Here is a 22,477-nt window from a genome sequence, read left to right as displayed (position 1 = left end):
AACACAAGTTGATTAGCAAGAATTTATGATCTTTTATTTAATGACATTTTGTAATTACCTAAATAACCGTTTGAATATAGCAATTACGACAATGAACCGATCTTAACTATATGTTTTGTTTACTTACCGTTCAGAAGAATTTAAAATCGGCGCGCTTTGTATAATTAACTCGTACGAGGAATATTCTAAGGCTAAAAATTTTCACGATATTTATTTCAAATCAAATTCGTCAAAATAGAATAAATATGATTTCAAAATAAAAATAATGCCTGACAATTTCAATCAATGATCTATGAAAATTCAAAAGCACCGATAGTAAAGCCCTTTTTTTTTTCAAATATATAGTTCGGGCTCGATGTCCTCCTGTCCCGAAAATGAAAGAACATTTTCACAATGACAGCAGAAGAGGTATGTCACCAAAAATGATGCATTTTCACTCTATTTAATGTTTCAAGTTAAAAATATATAGAAAGTGGGTATCTCCATTCTTCAAATAACCAAATCATTATATCGTTAATCCATTTAAAGGGCTATTTTAGGACATCTGACCAAGTTTCATGCCTTGAATATCATATCCGTTACAGCATTCATGTTGCACCAGCCAGAAATTATCGTGTATTATGTTCGCAGCCTCACTTTGTTCGAACACACTAACAATCCTAATTGTCAAACATGAAATCACCAGGTCTGGTTCAATGAGTATAATCAATCGATTTAAATGATTTAGCAAGTTTTGTAGTATGATTATAATGATTGATTTATGTTGTCAGGCCAGGGTCTCTCGAGAATTTGTCAATCATATGTTAAATCAATATAAGTTAATGCCACCATTTGCCGGTTGAGAGTTGCAAATTTTGTCCTATAATTTACATTTATGGTCGGTCATTGAGCACGGAGGGATCTTTTTGGTGCCAGCACCAATTCCCAAATGAAAAAGAAATCTAACAAAATACTTTCAAAATATCTTCAAAACACTAACAAATCATACTTTTATATTTTCTTAGTATGTTTTGAAAGTGTTGCATTTAATGAAACATCAATGCAAGACTTTACTGGATGGAGTGACATGGTATTTTGTTAATGTTTCATTACATTGTTGGTGTTTTATTAATGTTTCTTTACACTCTGCAGAATGAAATTGCATTTTGAAAGTGTTTCATTATACTTGTCTGCATCAAAGTAATATTTTGTTAGCATTTCATTTGATTAACAGACATGTTTAGGGTTGAATTACCTAGGTGCAGTAAAATCTTCCAAGAACAACTTATCTATTTTCATCCTGTGTTACTAGTTTTGCGCCAATTTTCAAACCACCAGCACTAGGTCAGAGAGAAACATAGAGATTGATGAAGGGACATGTAAAGTATATACATGTATATTGATCCCTGATTGGAAAAAGCATAATCAGGATGAATCTGGATATAACAGAGGTATTTATTTATTGCATGACATAAAGTTCTTTTATGATGGACTACAGTAACCTTCAGTCTGTGAATGTGGATCTGTACATATATGGCCTGTTTTATTGGGGTTTTGTTCATGTTAAGATTGACCTTTAATCCATATACTACCCAGCTTATATCAGTTTTAAGCACTGGATTAAATGATGAATTATAATTATTATAACTTGAAAATTCTGTGAAAATGTATGTGATTGGAGAAGTGGCCAATGGCTTAATAATTATATCTCTCTTAAAAATTCAAATTTAGTGGTTTATTGATGATTTGTTGCTTATGATTTGTTAGTAGCTTGTTAGAGTGTTCCATAAGTATTTTGTTAAAGTGTTTTGTTAGTGGTTTGTTAGAGTGTTTTGTTAGTGGTTTGTTAGAGTGTTTCGTAAGTAGTTTGTTAAAGTGTTTTGTTAGTAGTTTGTTATAGTGTTTTGTTAGCTCATTTGCATGTGATTTGCTATACTATCGAAATACTTTCAAAACATGTGTTTTGTAAGTAGTTTGTTATAGTATTTTGTTTCCCCCTTTTTTTCATTTGGGTTGTAACACAGGAATTACTCTTTTTATACAGTTCCATCCGAAGGACCAGTCCTTACGTTTCAAAGTGGGATTCTGACCCGCTATGTAAGGACCAATTCTTTACTTTGCAACTCCTTACCTTAGGACTCGAGCAGATTTATTGTAGTAGTTTGAATTACTTGTATAGCTTTATTTACTTCCCGGAAGACAGTGAAGTAATTTATTTAGCCTGACTAAATCTTATGTAACAGTAATCATGGTAATAGAAAAGGAGAAAAAATACAGTGGACCAGTCCTCCAACTAAGCCACCAACTGAGCTATATTTGGCCACCAGGTAACCTGTCTGACTTTCACAATCTTCCCTGCTTAAAGGTCTTCTGTTCCCAAAGACACCAACCCAGGCTATTCCCTGGAAGGTTTTTCATCTGTCACATCCCTGTTACAACACCAAATATAAAAGGAAAGGAGAAAATAATGAGACAGACCAGACCTGGATTCAAATGCTCATCTTGTCCTTTATATTTCACTCCTGTTATATGAGGAAAATATAGTTTGCAAATTTTATTAAAACATTATGGTGTTTTTAACCTGTTAAAAATGTTTCTTGATTATTTTGTTCGTGTTTTAAAGAAGATTCTCTTTTGATAAATTTATATCAAAAACTTTTTGTATTTTATTGTCATAAATGCAAACATTTTATTTTACTCCTGCAGGTTGAATCACTGAAGAAGCAGGGCAACGAGTGTGTCCGGAATAGTAATTTTGCGGAAGCCATCATTCATTACACCCACGCTGTCCAGAAAGATGCCAAGAACCATGTATTGTACAGTAATAGGTCACTGGCATTCTTAAAGATGCAGCAGTTTTACTATGCACTAGAGGACGCTAAAGAAACAATTAAACTTCAGCCGTACTGGGCCAAGGTAATTGTAATAAGAAGAAACCACAAAGAGATCATTGAATTTTATTATTATAACTGTAAATGAATTATATTTAGCGTGTATGATATTTGGCGGAAATTGGATTTGGAACAAGTTGGCATGGACTTGATTTAGCGAATATTTTAATGTTCTTCGTTATAGAATATATGTAAGACATTAAGCGATGTACTTGAATTAGGGGATATTCCTATTTGCCAAAAATGCTAAAAAGAATACACAGTCAAATGTAACTATGTTAGCAGTATTTTAAAAAGTCAAGGAGGGAGAGGAAAATCTCCTATTAAAGTTCCTTTTCATGAACATGAATGGCTAAAAAAATTCTAAGATTCATATATTCATAGTAATCATGATAATTGGCTCAAAAATGAAAATAAAATTCTGGATTTACATGATTTTTCCCTGTTACTTTTTTAGGGATTTTCATTTTTTTTTTCAGGGGTACTTCAGGAAGGGAGAGGTCCTGTATGCTGTAGGGAATCACGAGGCTGCTTTGTTGTCCTATGAGGTAGATTTATCTCCTGAAGCTAAAATCTGATTTCTTCTGCCAAGGGAGGAGATGGATTTAAGTTACATGTGCACATTAAATTGTTCTCAACTCGTATTTTTTTTCAATTAACTTTTGTAGCAAGCATTTAAAATTGAACCCAACGACAAAGGAATTACAGAGGCAATCAGTAAAACACGGAGAGAGATGACAAAGGAAAGGAAAGGTAGAAAGCAAATTTCAAACGGGGCAAATTCAAAGAACTTAGCATAATTTCTAAAACAGATCCATGACTGGGCAAATTTAAAACGGGGAAAATTTGTTTACAAGAGAAAAGGGTGAAAATAACACAGGGCAAAATTAACCTTGTATAACACAGGGCAAAATTAACCTTGTATTAACACATAATGTTTTGACACATCCTGTTTTTCTTTTATTTTAAATTTTGAACTAAAATAAGATTTATTTCTATACTGAAAAACTGGAAATGATTGTTTTGGAAGAAAATTTTTTGGAATTTTGTGATCCGAGGTACGGTAACAGCAAACTTCATCTTTCTTGTGCCAGCATCTACAGTAACTATGACTGGCAGCTTCTGAATGTAAAAATATAAGTTTATGAAAAATTGTGTTATACATATCAAATAATACAGACTTTTTTTTATCCTGGTTGCAGAGAATGCGAGACGTCCGTGGCTGTGGGGAGGTGGGGGCGTGTTACTGGGGGTGATAGTTGTATTCTGTGACCAGTGGATGACAGAAAAACCTGTTCTACAGGTAAGAAACAAAGGAAATTAATTGACGTAATTTTTTTACTGTAATTGATACTACATGTACTCATTTTATTAGTAGCTTTATTTTATTTGAAGTTACTTGATACTATAGATTTTATAAGCATTAATAATACCTTTTTTTCTGCATGTATTTGATATTACAGATTTTATTAGTAGCTTCATTATTTTTGACAGTCATTAATACTACCAACTTTATCATTAGTTAATTGTTTTTGATAGTGATTGACACCATGTAAGTTTTTATCAGTAACTTTATTTTTCTTACAGTATCTGGTACTACAGATTTTACTAGTAGCTGTTTTTGGTGGTCTTTCCCTGCTTGCATCCTTTGCATTCAAGTAAGTCTTTATAAAAGTATAATAAAATGAGCTTAGACACTAAATGGTACATGAATTTGCTATCTTAAAATTCAAATCCTTTTCCTTTTTTCATATTTCATTTCCCAAAACTATTCAAAACAAAGGACAGAAGTTTTCTGTTTTGTTTTGATTTTTTAAAATAATGTGAGTTTGCTATCTTCTCCTCATTTTAAGAGTTTCTTAAATGGTAAGATAATGCATGGGAAATGGTAATCTGTGTAGCGAAAATTACTTTGAAAAAAATGTACAATTCTAATTTTTTTTTTAGATTCATACACAACAATGACAAATCTAGCTTATTGGAACCCCCTTTTGATTTGTTTGGTGGTAAGTTTAACATGACTATTAACATAGTCTATTAGAACCCCCTGTTGTTTTGTTTTGTTGTAATGTATGTAATTTACCCTGACATTCCTAAGACCTTTGCCCATATTTTCTATGATTGAAAAATTACATATCATCAAAACGTCATCGACTCATTGATTGGTTATCTTTTTTTCTATCACAGATTCAGGTAGCAAACAGAATGAAGGAGGAGGTAAAAATTCAGACCAAAGTCAAACCTCAGAGAAACACGCACATCGGCGGGGAGGGGCAGGAACAGGGAGGCAGAGGTACAGGATGGGGAAGTCCTGACAACTTCATCGCCATAGAGATAGGGGTACATAATGGACAATTTGTGATAGCCATGATAGGGATGCAGAATGGGGAGGTCAACAGTACTCTCTGACTACGGAAACAGATTTCTCTGCGTTAGCTTAAATGTATGTTCTGTTGGAAGATGTAATACATTGTAAATGAAAGTTGTATGTGACAGTAAATATAAATGTGCGATATATTTATTGATTAACTTCATGTACTGTAAAATCTGTGTAAAAAAGTCTTGGTTCATGGGGATTTGATTTCGTGGATGTAGAATTAATGAGTAGTTACATGTATGTACAGTGGACCCTCATTTATCTGGACGCTTTGGTTCCCAGTCAATTTGTCCGGATATGTGAAGCATCCGGATACCTGAATCACCAGTTAAACAAGACAGCATTACCTTTTAAAATTCCGTTCCAACAAAAAGTTGTCTGGATACTGAAGCATCCGGATATCTGGCATCTGGATATCTAAAGGTCCACTGTATATAACATGATACATTTCGTGAATCATGAATTCATGAGTCTCTTCATACATAGAAAACACAGAAATTAAACCACCACAAAAATTTGTGGTTAAACAAATCTGTCGTCAATTCAGTGTATTCAGTGGACTAGCAATTAGTATGAAAAAACATCAGTCAGCATTTTTTTTTTTGCACATAAATCTTATTTAAGATGTAAATCAGATGTTCTCATTATACAGTGGCTGGAACGTTATTGTTGACAACTTACACGAACGATCACGTTACACGCACGATTCCGCACGATTAACGCACGATTAATCCTGATACACGAACGATCCTTCACGTTCACGATTCTACACGTTACACGATTGCTAACGCAAACGCACGATTCTTCACGCAAAATAGTTCAAATTATTTAGGAATCAATATTTCCAAAACGAAATACGGCTTTATATTGATTTTAGATTCAAAGAATTCTCAATAAATATATTATATCATCGACTTTGAAAAAAAAACGGAAATGGGTATTTCTGGTACTAAATACATGTAAGATTTTTTTTTATTATTTTAGATAATAAATAATTATTTAATAGATAATTCTCCGACATAAGAAAACAGATTTTTTTGTTCTATCAAAAGATAGTAGTAGGTGGACCGAAAAATTTGATTGAAATGGATTTCATAATATGTAGAATGGGGGATACGATTGGGGAAAAAATGGCAGCATGGAATGACTTAAAAGTTATATCTATATGTTTTCATTACTTCAAAATATTTATGAATCTCTAAAACATGAAAAAACATTGCAAATTATTGTTTTACTTTAAAAATTAATTAAAAGTAAGCTACAGAGATAAACACTGTTAAACAAAACCCCGAAAATCATGTGCGTGACGCACATGTACATTCGCCGACTAAACATTTATGTAAGCTTTGAAAAATATTTATTTATTTGTAAAAATATTTCTTTTTGATTATTTGAAAATGTAAAACAAAAATTTCTTACCACAATTAGCAGCAAACAAGAATGATCTTCAGAAAAATGTAGTAAAACATCTTAGTACGGTTTATCACAATAAGTCACGCCATTTGACGAGAACATAATATTGTACGACTTACTATATTGCTTGTTTACAAGCGATAGTTAGTTCGTTCCGCATTCAATTATGTAAACTGCGCTTCATTCCTTTTATTTGGATTAAAAAATAAAATATAAACGAAATACTTGTTTCATAGATAACATTCCGATAAAAACTTACAAAACGAAATTTACACGTTTCTAAACGCACGTTCACGCACGATTAAAACCGCACACGATTGAGTCTGTTACACGCACGATCTCGCACGTTAGACGAACGATCACGCACGATGCACGAACGATTCTACACGATTGGTTTGTCAACAATAACGTTCCAGCCACTGTATACTAGTATTTCATCATCAGCATTCAAATATGTAATGCTTTTTAAAAGCATTTACAATGTGTATGATAATGAAGAATTTATTACATAATTGTATTTCATTAAAGATATACTTTGTGTTATGTAAACTAAATACATACCCTTGTCCAATAAAACAATTACACGTTTTTGTGAATTTTTTGTACCTGTAGTGTTCAGTTCTATTTATACTGGTCATTTCTCTTGCTACTTTTTATATATTTTGCTTTGCAAGTTTTCTTACGCCTGTTTCCTATGATTCAATTGTATTGAATTTTTTTTTTTTTTAAATGAATTTTTATTTTTCTTACAAAATTGAATAAAAGTGATACAAATACAAGTGATTTATTATTATCTGGTATTCTTATTGAATATTCTGCTTTTCAAGAAGTGTATGGTATATTAATTACAGCATGTACGGGGTCAACTTAACAAAATCTCATTAGCCAAGACGTCTTCCTCTGTGACTGCATTACAGAGTCATTGTGAACTTTGTCATGTAAATCTCTGTCTAGTCTGTGTTGAAATGCTATAAAAATGAAAATCTCTGCAGAAACACAGTTAAAAACAAATGATTAACAAAGAGCCTTAAAGGAAATAGATGAAGAAATTTATCATACATACTAAGAATTCACATTAGATGTAAACTCAGAAAAAAGTCAAATTAGACTAAAGGAAACTGACAACAGCTGTCACCAAACAAGGAGAAGATTGGCACAGAGAAATTAACATCATTGTCAACAAACGCAAGTCGGAAATTGATGAGATAAAATCTAAACACCTGGCTGTTCTAAATAAACAGGGAAAAGAAATCAAACAGATTACTTCTGATGTGACGGAACATTCTTGATTTGAAAAAATACAGGACTCCAATGATATACACTGGGTATAAATATCGGTACAGTGTTACCTGTCTCAGCGATTAAGAAATTTGGAACACGTGGACATGACAAAATCATGAACCTCTACAACCTCTAGAGTAAACTACTGAAGTCAGTGTATATATCTCAGTTGATTCACTTAAACACGAGCGTGCTCTACATATGATAAATTTCTTAAACGAGGTAAATTATTGACAAGCAAGTTGGTGAAACAAGAATATCAACAGTCTCGTTTAAAGTCATCAATTCATAAATTCTATGGTAGATACAATGTGCGACGGCTATCATAATCTTACATTGTAAATATAATCCGCTGTTTAAAAAAAATATGAATCAGTTTGAATCACAGGCTTTTGGATCGCTTAAAAAAATTGTGTGTGTAAAAAAAAAGTTGTTTTTAATTTAACACCTCAATTTTTTTTCTAAGCGATCTAAAGGCCTGTGGATTGAATTAAAAATTTTAGATCTAATAAATGCAACTTTCATCATTGTTGTTTTACGTCGACGGGTAGCGATTTTATCAAAGTTGTGACTTTACTTTGGATCAACCCTCGTATCTCTGTTTTAAAAGATTCTTATGAAGTTTTGGAATCCAATAAATACTGTATATGGTAGTTCAAATTCATTTTGGTTCTTTTCAATATTAAAAATAAAAATATTTAAAAACTGACATATGATTTTAAAAAATATTCTTCCATAGAAAGGGAACTGTGATTTTCAGCTGGATTACCACTTGTAGTATTAAATCTAAATTAATAGTCCCTCTAGAATACAATTTGTGTATTGAGCCTTAAAAACGAAGACAACCAGTACGCAGTGATCATGTAAAATTTAAAAGGAATTTGAAGATGCAGAAAGTCTAACAAACAGGGCCATCCTTAAAAAAATGTTTGTTTGGAATTGCCGCCTGAAGGATTTCAGACACAGGAGGGAGGGATGGAAATTATTTTTTTTTTTAATTGAAGATAATTTTTGATAAAAATCTCAGTAAACAGTAAAACCATTTTTTTTTACTTTAAAAAAAAAAAGCATCTACCATCAAAAAACCCTAATTTTTACATAGATCTGAGACTATATTTCAGTGTTTTGTATGGTGCATGTGATACATGTAATGGGCAAAAAAAATTGATTAAGGGGATGAAGGACCTTTAGCTGAAAAAATACCTGTCATTTAATTTTTTTTCATATTTTGTATATATCTTATTTAGTATGTCCTACATACTATAAAGCAGACATATCAATAGGTTTCTAGACTTATTTCTGAGATATTGAGTGACAAATACCATACCCCAAGTGTCTGAGCCACAGGTGCTTGAGGACAGGACCCCCCCCCCCTCCCCCCCCTTCGAAATAGACCCCTTGGCTTTTTCGACTTTTTTCTCATAAGTAATCTTTCACTGACATATTTGTGATAAGACCTATACCAACAAATCGAAAAATTACCTGAAACAAATGTTCTATAAAATCTACCCTACATTGTTAATTTATATAGAGAGTGGGGAAGAAATTTTTATAAAATGTTTATTTAAGCAAATTTTCTGAATGGATAGGATATATTATATCACAAATGTGTCATACAATTTATGTGAAAAAAGTCTAACAGGCCCGGGGGTCTATATTGCGGGGGGGGGGGGGGTCCTGTCCTCAAGCACCTGTGGTCTGAGCGGAGTTTTTATTCTCCGTGTTTCTGGGTCCATTACTCGGTCGATAATTGAAAATTTTCACCATAGATAAAAAATATACCAGCGGAAATGTGTCTTTTAAAATATTTTAGAGTATGAATAGGGTTAAAGATTCGAAAAAGCAAGATTCTTTTGTAACACCACATCTGGAGACGGAAATTTACGACTTTTTTAGGACAACTTAAACCATAAATAAATTAATTTGCAAAAAATCCTATCATTCAATATTTGAAAATTTACGTCGAAGTTCAAGGTCGTCATTGTACTGATTAACGGTAAAAATATCGATTGGTGAAGCTGAGCTCAATATTGCACGGGGCAAAGTTAAACGAGTCATGATCATGAGAAAAACGTGTCATGTTTACATTTCTCGAGTACGGGAAAACCCAACTATGACGTCACACATTCCTGAAATAAGCGAAATAAGACAAACCCACAGAACTTTTCCGTCAACAACCATGTAAAATATTTTTTGCGTTCTGAAATTTACAAAATACCCTACCATGTACATATTATGGCCCGTTTTTATGATTTTATATTATACTTTCATGTAAATTACTTGAATCTGATTCGTCGAGAAACATTTGATAAAAAACACTACTACCCGCTGAATAATGAAGCCACGCCCTCCTGCGTAGCAACAGTCAACATTGCTTGACGACGGGTGGTATTACAAAAAATAGCGACTGCGCGGAATTTATGCACGCACGGTTCACTGTAATATGTATTTGTATAAAACATTCAGTATAATATAATAAATATTGCAAGTAGTTGAGTGTAACATTGAAAATTTTCACCCCTCGAAAACCATTGTCAACCTCGGCTGCGCCTCGGTTGACAATGGTTTTCTTGGGGTGAAAATTTTCAATGTTACACTCAACTACATGCAATATTTATATAATACTACCCGTTTTTACCGTGTATGATCTTACTGAACTAAGATATCCCCCACTGTCGGGTATCCGCGCCGGTTGTGACATGTTTGGATGCAGTGAAAATGGCGGAGTCAATCAACCGCTTCGACTCATCGAAAGGATTTAGTCTTATTAAATGGAATCTGTAGTATGTAATTTTACAACTAAGAGACAGCCTGTGTTTTAAAGTAATTATTCACCCTGTAGCTCTGCCATTAATCCACGAATTTGATGGAAAGAAACTGTTCCGATGGTGACATGCTATAGAATAACGTAACATGTTTGGATGCCAGTGTTTACAAAACTGTGTACGGTTTGGATGAAGTTCTGATACGGTTTGGATGAGATTCTTTGATATAAATCACACTTAACATTAAAGGATAATTTGTCAATTTTAACACTTTTAAAGGAAGGGGCGGGGTTTCCAGATGAATTGTTTAAAAACTTACATAGAAACATTCTTTAACGAAGAAATGAATGGTAACAAATCCGGACTTCATATTTCGAAAAAAGGGGGGAGGGGGGTCACAAACAAATACTATGAAAGGATAACTTGACTGTACTGCAACCCCGCAAAAAAGAGTAGGTTTACAGACCTTTCAATGAACAATTCCACAGCAAAAGGCTAATTATGATTTATATTTGGGGGGAAATGGTGTAAGAAGCCGACCCCCCCCCCCCCGATTCCTGTGGGTTTTTTTTTCATTTCGTTCTCTTATTACATAATCAGGCATATTCGGTTTATATATACATGTATGTACAATGCATACTATTCTCTGAATATATTGATTCATGAAACAATTATTTACAATAAAATTATTCTATATTATAGTTATATAATACAATGCAAAATAATAGTTCATAACGAGTACCAATCCTGACATATTGGCGTCGGAAGCAAAATGGGGGGGGGGGGGCAAATTGATGGACCAAAAAAAGAATTGAAATTTTCCAATCCCGAAATTCCTATTTCGTGTGTGTGTGTGTGTGTGGGTGGGGGGGGGGGGTAATTTTTCTCTCTACCATTTTTTCAAACACTGTATACTGCTTAACCTTCTTTGATTATATGCCTGTTGAAAGGGGGGGGGGGGGACCAACGCCCCAATGTTAAATGCATGCCTATTTAATGATACCCCCCCCCCCTCGGATTCAATGCGTATGTAATATAGTCATTTTCTTATTATTCTCATACTTAGAATATATATTTACATTTGATTGGACATAGTGAGGGAGAATATATCATATGCAATCAATGTAGCAAGCAAAGTGGGGTCCGGCATTACACGATCAGTCGCTCAATACAGCTGTGAGCACCATCTACATGTCCTATACTCGGCACTCAGGGTCATTGAGCAGTGACGGATCTTTTTCGTGCCAGCACGTACTGCGATACGGAACCTCGCCTTAGTAGTAGTTACCCCATATCATACTGTTGGTTATGTGTAGATACCCGATGGGCGTGGTCATAATGACACGAGGGAGCGTAGCTCCCGAGTTATCATTATGACCACGCCCATCGGGTATCTACATATAATCAAGAGTGTGATATGGGGTAAATGACTTGTACCATAGTTTTCAAAAATCATTCATATGTAAGTCAGCTTAGGAATCGGTCGGACTGGTTCGCGTGATATTGATACATTAAGTATTTGATTTCAAAGATGCATTTGGATATTACATGTATATGATTTTACGCTCATGGCGGGAATACGTGGTTACCGAGTGCTTACAATTTTGGCGATTTTAATCAATTTTATAGACAATTCTCCTAAAGTTTTTACCTCAAAGGACTCTTTTATATGCAGATCATTACAAGGTAACACAGTACTAGTCAATAACACTCAGGATCCAAGTTTTAGCACCGAAATTCTTTTTAATCAGGCAAACCGGAAGTTGTCAATTTCAAAACAATGCCGACCTGAATATCTAGCTTTGAAACTCCTTCTTCTTGGAGGTGATATATCCACTAATCCAGGTCCTATTAAGAATCCCTGTTTGGCATGTCATAAACCAGTACGTAAAAATCAGCAAGCAATTCAGTGCGATTTTTGTGATCACTGGACACATAGAAAATGCACCACAATAACTGTCCGTGAATATACTCAACTAGGAAACTCCAACGACCCATACTTCTGTATAGCCTGTGACTGCAGATTACCACCCTTCTCTGAATCATTCTTCTTTGAACCTTTTGAGAGCGACAGGTCCACTTATCCCCAAGCCGACGAAAGCCAGAACACCGGCAGAGGAAACTCGAACCATGGGTATACTGAACACGCTGAATACGACATCTTCAGCGAATTAAAAGACACTCGAAAGCAACTACCATTAAATCTCATGTGTGGCTATTTAAACATAAACAGCCTAAGATCCAAATTTGAAAGTATAAAAGACCTCCTGAATAGAAACCTCGTGGACATTCTTTTCATCTCTGAGACTAAAATAGATGATTCTTTTCCAGATTCTATTTTTAGCATTGATAACTTTACTTTATGGCGAGCTGATAGAAATGTACATGGGGGTGGGATTATAGCTTATTTACGTTCAGATATTGCAGGGGATAGGAAAAAGCAACTTGAATTTGAAATTTTAGAATCAATAGGCCTGGAAATAACAGTTGATTGTCAAAAATGGTTTTTATCTGGTGTATACAAACCACCAAATGTTCACAATTCTACTTTTTACGATGATTTTTGCAAAACGGCGGACAAAGTAATTACAAAATACGATAACATTATGTTTATAGGAGATATGAATTTTGATCTGCTAGATAAGGATAAAGGCGCCCCATTGCTAGACATCTGTGATATTTTTGATTTTACCAATCTAGTTAAAGGCCCGACTTGCTTCACCAGAATAGCTAAACCAAGTCTGCTTGATGTTTGTTTGACTAAAGATGATACCAAAATTAACAAGATATGCAACTTTAGCTGTGGCCTCAGTGATGTCCATAATTTTATAGGTGTTCAATTTAAATGCAACATCAAACAATCAGATAGCAAATGGAAGAGGTGCCGTACCTTTAAAAATTTCGATGAAGAATCTTTTATATCAGATCTTGCGCAGGTGGATTTCTATTATGAGGACCATAATGATATCAACTTAGCATTTTCTGATTTTAGCAACAAGTTTGCAACCATTATAGACAAGCATGCGCCAATGAAAATGAGAAAAATAAGACCCAATCAGGTTCCATACATGAACAGAGAACTACGCAAAGCTATCTATAACAAAAAAATGCTACACAACAAATACCAAACTTGTAGGTCAAGTAAGAACTGGGAAGCCTATAGAGTTCAAAGGAACTATGTTACAAAGTTAAAGAATAAATCAGTTAATATACTTAATAATTACTTTTTGGAAAGATGTACAGGTGGTCCGAAATCTAAGGACTTCTGGCCCACTATTAAACCTTTTTTAACAAACAAGGGCAGTTGTGCACAGAAAGATACAGTCTTGTTAGAAAATGATGTGATTGAAACTGACCAATCCAAAATACCAGGAATCTTCAACGAATTCTTTGTTAATGTGGCCAAAAATATAGGAAATTCAAATTTAAGCACTGATGATAATCACCCAAGTGTTAAAGCGATTAGGGAAAACTTGCCACAACTCAGTGATCAATCTTTCCAATTTAAACCTATTGATGAAGAATTTATAAGTAAACAAATCAGTAAGATCAATACCAGAAAAGCTACGGGTATAGACGGGATTTCCCCAAAGATACTACATTACGCGAAGCCTGTTATTATCAGTCCCTTGACCAAACTGGTAAATATGTCGCTGTCATCCTCAGTTTTCCCAGATTCCCTTAAAATAGCCCAAGTAGTCCCTATTCACAAAAAGAACAGTGTCTTAGATAAGGGAAACTATAGACCAGTTAGCGTCCTCCCAGCTCTTTCCAAGGTTTTTGAAAATGCAATTAACACCCAAATATCGAACTATTTTGAGAAAATTTTTAACCCTTATTTAGCGGCATTTAGATCAGGGTATGGCTGCCAATCGACCTTATTAAGAATCACCGAGGATTGGAAGAGAGCTCTTGATGAAAATAAATATGTTGCTGCTATTTTAATGGACTTATCCAAGGCATTTGACTGCCTCCCTCATGATCTTGTTCTGCTCAAACTAAAATCTTATGGTCTCTCTCCACATGCGGTAGATCTGATAAAGAACTATTTATCTTGCAGAAAACAGTGTGTCAAAATTAGTCAAAATATAAGCACCTTGTTGGATATCTTTAAAGGTGTACCTCAAGGATCAATTCTTGGGCCAGTCATTTTTAATATTTTCATTAATGATATTTTTTATTTTGTAAAAAATTCAGATTTGTACAATTATGCTGATGATAATACCTTATCCAAATCTGATCCTATCTTACAAAATGTTATTACTACTCTTGAAAAGGAAAGTGGCACTCTCATCGATTGGTTTTCAGCTAATAAAATGCAGGCAAACCCAGAAAAATTTCAAGCAATAGCACTGGGGAAAAAGACGCATGATAAAAACATTACTTTAAACTTGAAAGGTACAACTCTTGCCTGTGAGGATGAAGTGAAACTGCTTGGTGTTACTTTTGATTTTAATTTAAACTTCAATTCTCATATATCAAATATTTGTAAAAAAGCAGCTCGACAATTAAATGTGTTAAAACGTGTCGGGAAACATCTCTGTAAACTGGGTAAACTTACCATCTATCACTCCTTTATAATGTCCAACTTTAGTTATTGTCCTCTGGTATGGCATTTTAGCAGTGAACAAAATTGCCAAAAAATAGAAAAAATTCAAGAGCGAGCACTAAGATTCATATATAATGACTACACAAGCAGTTATGACCAGCTCCTAGAAAAATCAAACCTCCCCTCACTGAAAATCAGGCGTATGAGAGCCATGGCCCTTGAAGTTTTCAAAATTATAAACAATCAATGCCCACTGTTCCTGCAAGATTTAGTTCAACAGCGAAATTCAACATACAATTTTAGATATCAAAAGACCCTGGAATTACCTAGGCCAAGAACCACTAGGTATGGAAAACAGTCATTCAGCTATGCAGCTGCTACGCTGTGGAATTCTCTACCAAATCATGCTAGGGAACTTTCCACCCTCAGCCAATTTAAAACTTTCATAGAGACATGGACGGGGGAAAAATGCAAATGCAGTTCCTGCAGAAACCACGGCGTGGGGCTGCATAGCTGATGAGACAATGTTTAGAAACAGTTGAATTTTTATTTATTTTTGAAATCTTTCATTTTCTCTAATGATATCACCTATCTCATTTTATTTCATTGTTTTCTAGATTGGTTTTTTTTTTTTTTTTTTTTTTTTTTTTTTTTTTTTGTTTTGTTTTTTTTTTTCCCTTTAACCTCACAATATGCATATCTTGCCTATGTAGGTAGGGACTGACCCAATCACTAGGCAGGATGTGTACTGATGAGGAACATAAATTACTTAAAAATTATTATTATTATTATTATTTATTTTTATTTTTCATTCTTTCCTTCCTTCTCAATTTGGTTTAGCTATGTCTGTGTGAATTTTAAATTTCCTAAACTTTCAAATTTGTTCAATTATCGGGTTTTATTTATTTATTTATTTTTTAATATTATTAATAATACAATTAGTTATTTTTATATGAATTTATGAATTAAACTTAGTGCTTAATTTTATTACATGTACTATCATATGACTTTTATTTATTTATTTATAATACTCACGTTATATTTATTTTTGTTTCTCTTAATGCAATCATATTGCTTTTCAAGTTGACTATTTTTCTTTAACTTATTCTAAAGAAACTATAAATTCTTAAAATTTGTTTAATTCTTAAAATTCATTTTATCTGTCATAATTTTTGTATGTGTATATATGTACATGTGTTTTTGCATGATAATTTATGTGTAAACGTCTTTCTGTGATATTTTAACTGTGATAGTCGGTTGAAGAGCTCTACAGAGCTCATGTTTATTGTTATGTATGTATACAATGCCGACTTTAAATAAAATTTACTTACTTACTTACTTACGCTCCTTCGTGTCCTTCTGACCACGTTTATCGAATATAGGGTAAGTGATTTGTATACAATACTTTTCAACTTTTGCTACAAATGTTGCCCTATTCTCGGCACTCAGGGTCATTGAGCAGTGAGGGATCTTCTTCCTGGCAACATTTTCTGCTTCACGGGATCCCTGTTTTATACTTTATATAGGTCTCCACGTCCCACAGTGGGATTCAACTCCTTACTTCGTGACTCTAGGGCAGGCGCTTTGACCACTGAGCCAGGCGCTTTAACCACTGGGCCACGGAAGCGACATAAAAATTAAACATATCTAGGCCCGTTTAAGGCTGTCTACTTTCTCCCACCCTCTTTAACATCTTCCTTGAAAGGATTATGGAGGATGCTCTAGATGACCATAAAGGCACAGTCTCCATCGGAGGAAGAACCGTCACAAATCTGCGATTCGCTGATGATATTGATGGCCTTGCAGGGAAAGAGACAGAGCTAACTAGCTTAGTAAACCGCCTTGACCAAGCAGCTTCTGCATATGGTATGGAGATAAGTGCCGAAAAAACAAAGTTGATGACCAATAACATCCAAGGCATCACCTCCAAAGTCAAGGTCAGCGGAACATGTCTCGAGACAGTGAAGTCATTCAAGTACCTCGGATCCATCATATCAGACGAAGGCTCCAAACCAGAAATAATAGCAAGGATTGCACAAACAACCACGGCATTAACGAGATTACAAACCATCTGGAGAGACAGGAACATCACTCTTCGCTCAAAGATCCAGTTAATGCGTTCCCTTGCTATGTCGGTCTTCCTTTATGCCTGTGAGACCTGGACACTTACGGCTGAGCTAGAAAAGAGGATTACGAGCACGGAGATGAGATGCTATAGGAAGATACTCGGCATCAATTACAGGGACCATGTGACCAATGCAGAGGTCTGCAGGACAGTCACAGAAGCCATAGGACCTCATGATGACCTTCTCACTATCGTCAAAAAGCGGAAACTAAGATGGTACGGCCACGTTTCACGCTCAAGCGGCCTTGCAAAGACCATCCTGCAAGGCACAGTGAAAGGAGGACGAAAACGGGGAAGGCAAACGAAGAGGTGGGATGATAACGTATCCGAGTGGACTGGACTGAGCCTCGCTGAAACCTTAAGAGCGGCAGAAAACAGAAATTTATGGATGAAAGTGGTGGATAGGTCTTCCAAGGTGCCCCAACGACATCCACGGAAGTCAAGGGATAGGTGAAGGTGAAGGTGAAGGTGAAGGCCCGTTTAAAAAGTTTAATTTATGTAATTGAAAAAATAACGAGTTTCGTTTCAATGATATATTGTTTACTTGATATGAATTTTTTTTTTCTCGTAAATTTCAATCGTCAAATTTACATACTTATTATGAACTTGGTTTAACTTAAATTTTTGTAAACCTGATACAAACTTTGCCATGCACAGTGATACGTTGATTGAAATGTTTGTTAGGGGTTATATGTATATTTCAATGTAATGAAAATTCGATATTTGATCGGCTAGATCTGCAATCGAAAAGGTTATTTAAGTACAGTAGTGTACACTTGTTTTTACGTCAAGTATGTACCGTGTTTCCTTTGTTGTTTATCAAAAGAACGATATATTGGAATCTACCGATACTAAGCTAATGTCACCCTGGTCATTACACTATTTAAAAACTAGAGGTACTGTGAGCGATGAGCTCACTAAATGATACCCCCCGCCTCCCATATGGTTATAACTGGTGAAAAAGTCCATGTTTTCCTGTGACAGGGAAACCCAAAATATGTGTCGGATCAAAAAGTAAAATAGGAGGTGCACAATGGCAATATGTAATAAAGATTCTGTGAAAGTTGCATCAAATTTCATTCAGTGGTATGAGAGGAGTTGCGGATAAGATATGGGTACCCCAAAGCGTAACAGACAGACGGACGGAATTAACGATTACTATATACCCTCCCGCTTTTCAAGCGGGGGGTATAAAAATGTTTAAAAAATCAAGCGATTTCTGAAGGGTTTTTTTCTTCACTTTTAAATAAAGTATTAATTAAAGTCTTGTGTTAAAGTCCGTTTTTTACTGTTATTTATCACAAAACGCCGTATACAATTTAAAATTTTTACTCCTTTTTACTCTCCTTTTGGTATAACAAGCCCGTATGTTTGTTTCATTTAAAAACCGTGCATGATCGTTTTAAAAATAATTCTTTTTGTCCTGACTCGTTGGGCGGAGTATTAGAAAAGTGTGGGTTATGTACAGAAAACCCATACTTTTAACAAAAGAAATCACACCTAACTATGGTACAATATTGTCTTATTCGAAGGACAGTTGGATTCGAACCCGCGACATAAGGATTGACTAGCTCCTTATTTCGCGACTCGAGAGCAGACGCTCTAACCAGTGCGCCTCGCGGGCGATGCAAGAGCATCAACGAAAGTTGGAAACGTGGGATAATCTGCCTTATAAAATGGGACGGGACTGTTGACGGGATATGCATTATACGATTTATTTTTTTTTTTTCATTTTATTTTACATATTTTACAGTCATGTATTTTATGTTATCATACACATAGTATCTTTTTTAAAGAAAAAACGGGACAAGATCGAAAACTTTCCTTTAAATAGATTATTTGTGTGGAGAAAAAGGGATTCAACATATATTTTTATGAAATCAACTGTACATAAAAACAATGTATGAAGAAGGGAAAGGTGACTTCTTATGAGCCTGTGAATTTTTTGGCATAGCTCTACAGGATTCAAGAATTTGAAACTATAGACCGTCCAAACCGTAACATATAGATGTTGAACTTGCATCCAAACCAGAACACTCCCATCATCCAAACCGTACTATATTTGTTATGGGTACATAAAATAAAACGGTTTTTAAATACATTTCTTGTATGGGACATAAATTACACTTTTAATATCTTAAATGTAAAATGATTTTTCTTTCTTTTGGCTGCTTCAGATTTTAAATATATTTGATATTATTTTAACAATCACGAATTAAAACTTGCTAAAGGGGTATGAATGTCAATTGCATCGATAAAAAGTGCATCAACGAGTTATTTAATGAACTCTCTTCATAACATGCAGCTCAAATTACTTTTAACTTACTTTTTCATGTTATTTGGGCATAAAAAGATTATGAAAGTGACATTTTTAAGAAGCATACCTTCCAACAATAACTTTCCGAAGTTTAAAATATGGCAATTAACAAAAGAAATTGCATATGTCTCTAGGTAATACTACGGTATGTACGTATGATAGCCGTGTTGCACCTGAAAGAAAAACTTGTCAAAATCCCATTGTGATGTAAAATACGCATCCCTTTCTCACAGAAATTTATTTTAGGAAAAAAGTGCGTATTGTACTCCCCTAATTACGGTACTATTGCGTTAAAATGCGTGACTGCGGTGAAGGGGGTTAAATCATACTCTCCTATCCGATTATGTTTACAGTTTTGCTTTATATTAAAGGAAAAAATTGTTCATATAGCTGGAAATTATTTTAATCCAAAGTTCAAGTGTTATTAGTATTACGTCTTTATCAAAAAACTTCATCGAAAACAACATGAGTCCATATAATATATGCAGGAAATAAAATTGATAACTTGAGTTATATTTGGTTAGTAGAAAATTGAAGATTATTCATTGAGGAAGTTTAAGCAGAGCAATAGGATCGACAAGTTAAGAGTTCTCAGTTTTGTTAAGTGGTCTTAAAATTCACATCAGCCTATAAACTGTAAATACATCTACAATATTATTTTCACTGGTCAAATTAAAGTTGTAGATGTCTGAGTTTGCAAATATTCACCCTTTGATCCCCCCATACATATGGAGAGGAAGCTTCTTGTCTACCCACACTTTGCACCTCAGCTTACAGGAATTTTATCCAAGGGGGTGGGGGTGGTCCAATCCAGTCAACAAAAAAAAATCCAACTCAGAAATTTGTTGACATTTAAGAAAAAAAACCTTTCCAAAACGTGAAATTCCTATTTGGTTTGAACATATTTTATTGTTAAGATGTTACAACAAAAGGATTGGACACAAGTACTTAATACTTAGAACGTCCTCTCCTTTGTATTTCCTTTTCCTATTTCGTGGGAGGGGTGTAGTGGTTAACTTAATTTTGACTTCTAATGCTTTGTCACTTCTTACTTGGTTTAACGGCAGATTCCAGACCCCCCTATAGATCTGGGCATGGGTTAAATCTGTGCTTTCACAGTTAGCCTGTAGACACAGAAGCAGAAAGGAAATACACTGTAGCTTCAGTTTCTACTGGCCTGTATATCGTGCGTTGCAAGTCAGTAAATAGAAAAAAAAAGACTTTTTTATTTTCCAAAGTTTCACGGATATTGAAGGAGGGGGGGGGGCAGATCCGCCACTGTAATCACACTAGATCTGATTGTTAAGTTGTGATCTTGAAGCAAATTGACCTTTCTATTGGGTTTATTTTTGACTTAGGAGAATAAATGTCACAGATGTGATTAAAAAAAAAAATTCACAATATTGACTCTTACATTTAGTGCATCTAAAAATAGCTAGTCAAACAAGTATTGTGTCACGTGACTATATAAACAAAAAAAGCAGCGATGGCTACGAAAATATGTTGACGGATGAATGAACCTCGGAAATCATGATAAAACGTTGGCATTTTCTGAATTCTGATTAAGAAGCAGCGAAACACAGAACAAGGACAAATATCAGAGAAAGGTAGGACTTTAAAATATCATACTGCAAGTTTATCCGATTTTGCAAGTATTGTTTTTTCTGCATGCATTGCGCAATGTAGTCACGCCCGAATTTTCTCGAAGTAAATAGACCGCGATCATTTTGTAATACTGAACTCTAAACTGAGCTAAATCGTAACAAGATACAAAGGGATTCTATCTTAATAATATATAAGACTGTTTATTGCGAAACATTGCAATTTATCAGTGAGAGAAATTTTAATATTAATAATAAGTATACCAAATAATAAGTATACCATGCGCAAGCATTGTGGCATGTAGAAAAATGTTTAAGATTAAACAAACTATCAAGAACCACTCATTCATATGAGAGACGGATTGTTAAACCCTTTGAGAAGAAAAACTTAATCTAACTGTGAAGGTATGACAAATTAGACATATCTGTTATTTTTTGTTTATGCTATAGATTTGATTGACATCCATCCATCACCCTGAGCATTAAGCCGGTATAGCCCTAGCCTTGACCGGCCACCCATCACCCTGACCCGAGTTAGCCCTGACCTTGACATGGACAACATCCAGGGGTCGTACCGGACCACGCTCAGCGTGACCGGCCCGGAGGATGAAGATGAGAAGAAAGCAAACGGCGTCGAGATGAAGAACCTCCTGGACGATGAAGAGGAGCCGCAGGTCGTCCCCAGTGGAATGAAACGCAGCGATACCGCAGACCTCCTAAATCTAACATTACATCAGGTAGGTGTCGGTGAGATAAAGTATAGAAATACAGTGGACCTCCTCAATCTCACAATACATCAGGTAAATGAGATATATTATAAATAAAAATTCTACTGTAATTTAAAGACACCAATATTTAAAAAAATGATTTTACTGTTTTATACAGCACCCTGTTATAATATCATACAAATTTTATAAAGCATGATAAGGGTTATAGAGATACAGCTGACCTCTTAAACGTCACATTACAACGGGTAAGTGTAAGCAAGATAATGTACAGCCTACTCCGTATATATTGAAATACAGGGGACCATGCAAATTATTTCAATATATCTGAAATTCAATAAAAGCAAAATCGTCAAGCCGCCTTTTTTTAGTTCAATCCCAATCTAAAATAAAGAAGAACAAATCCAAACAAATAAATTTTGTCATCGTTTATCTATAACACTAAACAGATTAC

At 34.5% G+C, this 22,477-nt stretch overlaps 2 protein-coding genes across 4 annotated transcripts in view; both read left to right on the top strand.

Annotated features, from left to right (window-relative positions):
- Nucleotides 1-348: 348 nt before the first annotated feature.
- LOC134258122 (hsp70-Hsp90 organising protein-like) lies at nucleotides 349-5,482 on the top strand. 2 transcript variants are annotated; one of them, XM_062740675.1, is made up of 8 exons: nucleotides 349-408; nucleotides 2,686-2,895; nucleotides 3,350-3,418; nucleotides 3,539-3,623; nucleotides 4,073-4,173; nucleotides 4,458-4,528; nucleotides 4,818-4,876; nucleotides 5,058-5,482. In XM_062740675.1, exons 1-8 carry the CDS (start codon nucleotides 394-396, stop codon nucleotides 5,183-5,185), a joined length of 738 nt encoding a protein of 245 aa, XP_062596659.1. In that variant the 5' UTR covers nucleotides 349-393; the 3' UTR covers nucleotides 5,186-5,482. The 2 variants fall into 2 exon arrangements, with proteins under 2 accessions (XP_062596659.1, XP_062596660.1); XM_062740676.1 differs by having other exon boundaries at nucleotides 4,818-4,880; nucleotides 5,068-5,482.
- Nucleotides 5,483-21,176: 15,694 nt separating this feature from the next.
- Nucleotides 21,177-22,477, top strand: part of LOC134258118 (transient receptor potential cation channel subfamily A member 1 homolog) — a 31,905-nt gene continuing 30,604 nt past the window's right edge. For both annotated transcript variants that reach the window (XM_062740673.1, XM_062740672.1), the window contains exons 1-2: nucleotides 21,177-21,304; nucleotides 21,749-22,035. In XM_062740673.1, coding sequence (XP_062596657.1) covers nucleotides 21,850-22,035 — 186 coding nt within the window. In that variant the 5' untranslated portion in view covers nucleotides 21,177-21,304; nucleotides 21,749-21,849. The remainder of the gene's footprint in view (nucleotides 21,305-21,748; nucleotides 22,036-22,477) is intronic.

Source organism: Saccostrea cucullata, unplaced genomic scaffold, assembly GCF_032062105.1.
Source record: "Saccostrea cucullata isolate Sc308-1 unplaced genomic scaffold, CSIRO_AGI_Scuc_v1 ctg5039, whole genome shotgun sequence".
NCBI lineage: Eukaryota > Metazoa > Mollusca > Bivalvia > Ostreida > Ostreidae > Saccostrea > Saccostrea cuccullata.
This window is presented reverse-complemented; position numbering and strand designations above follow the sequence as displayed.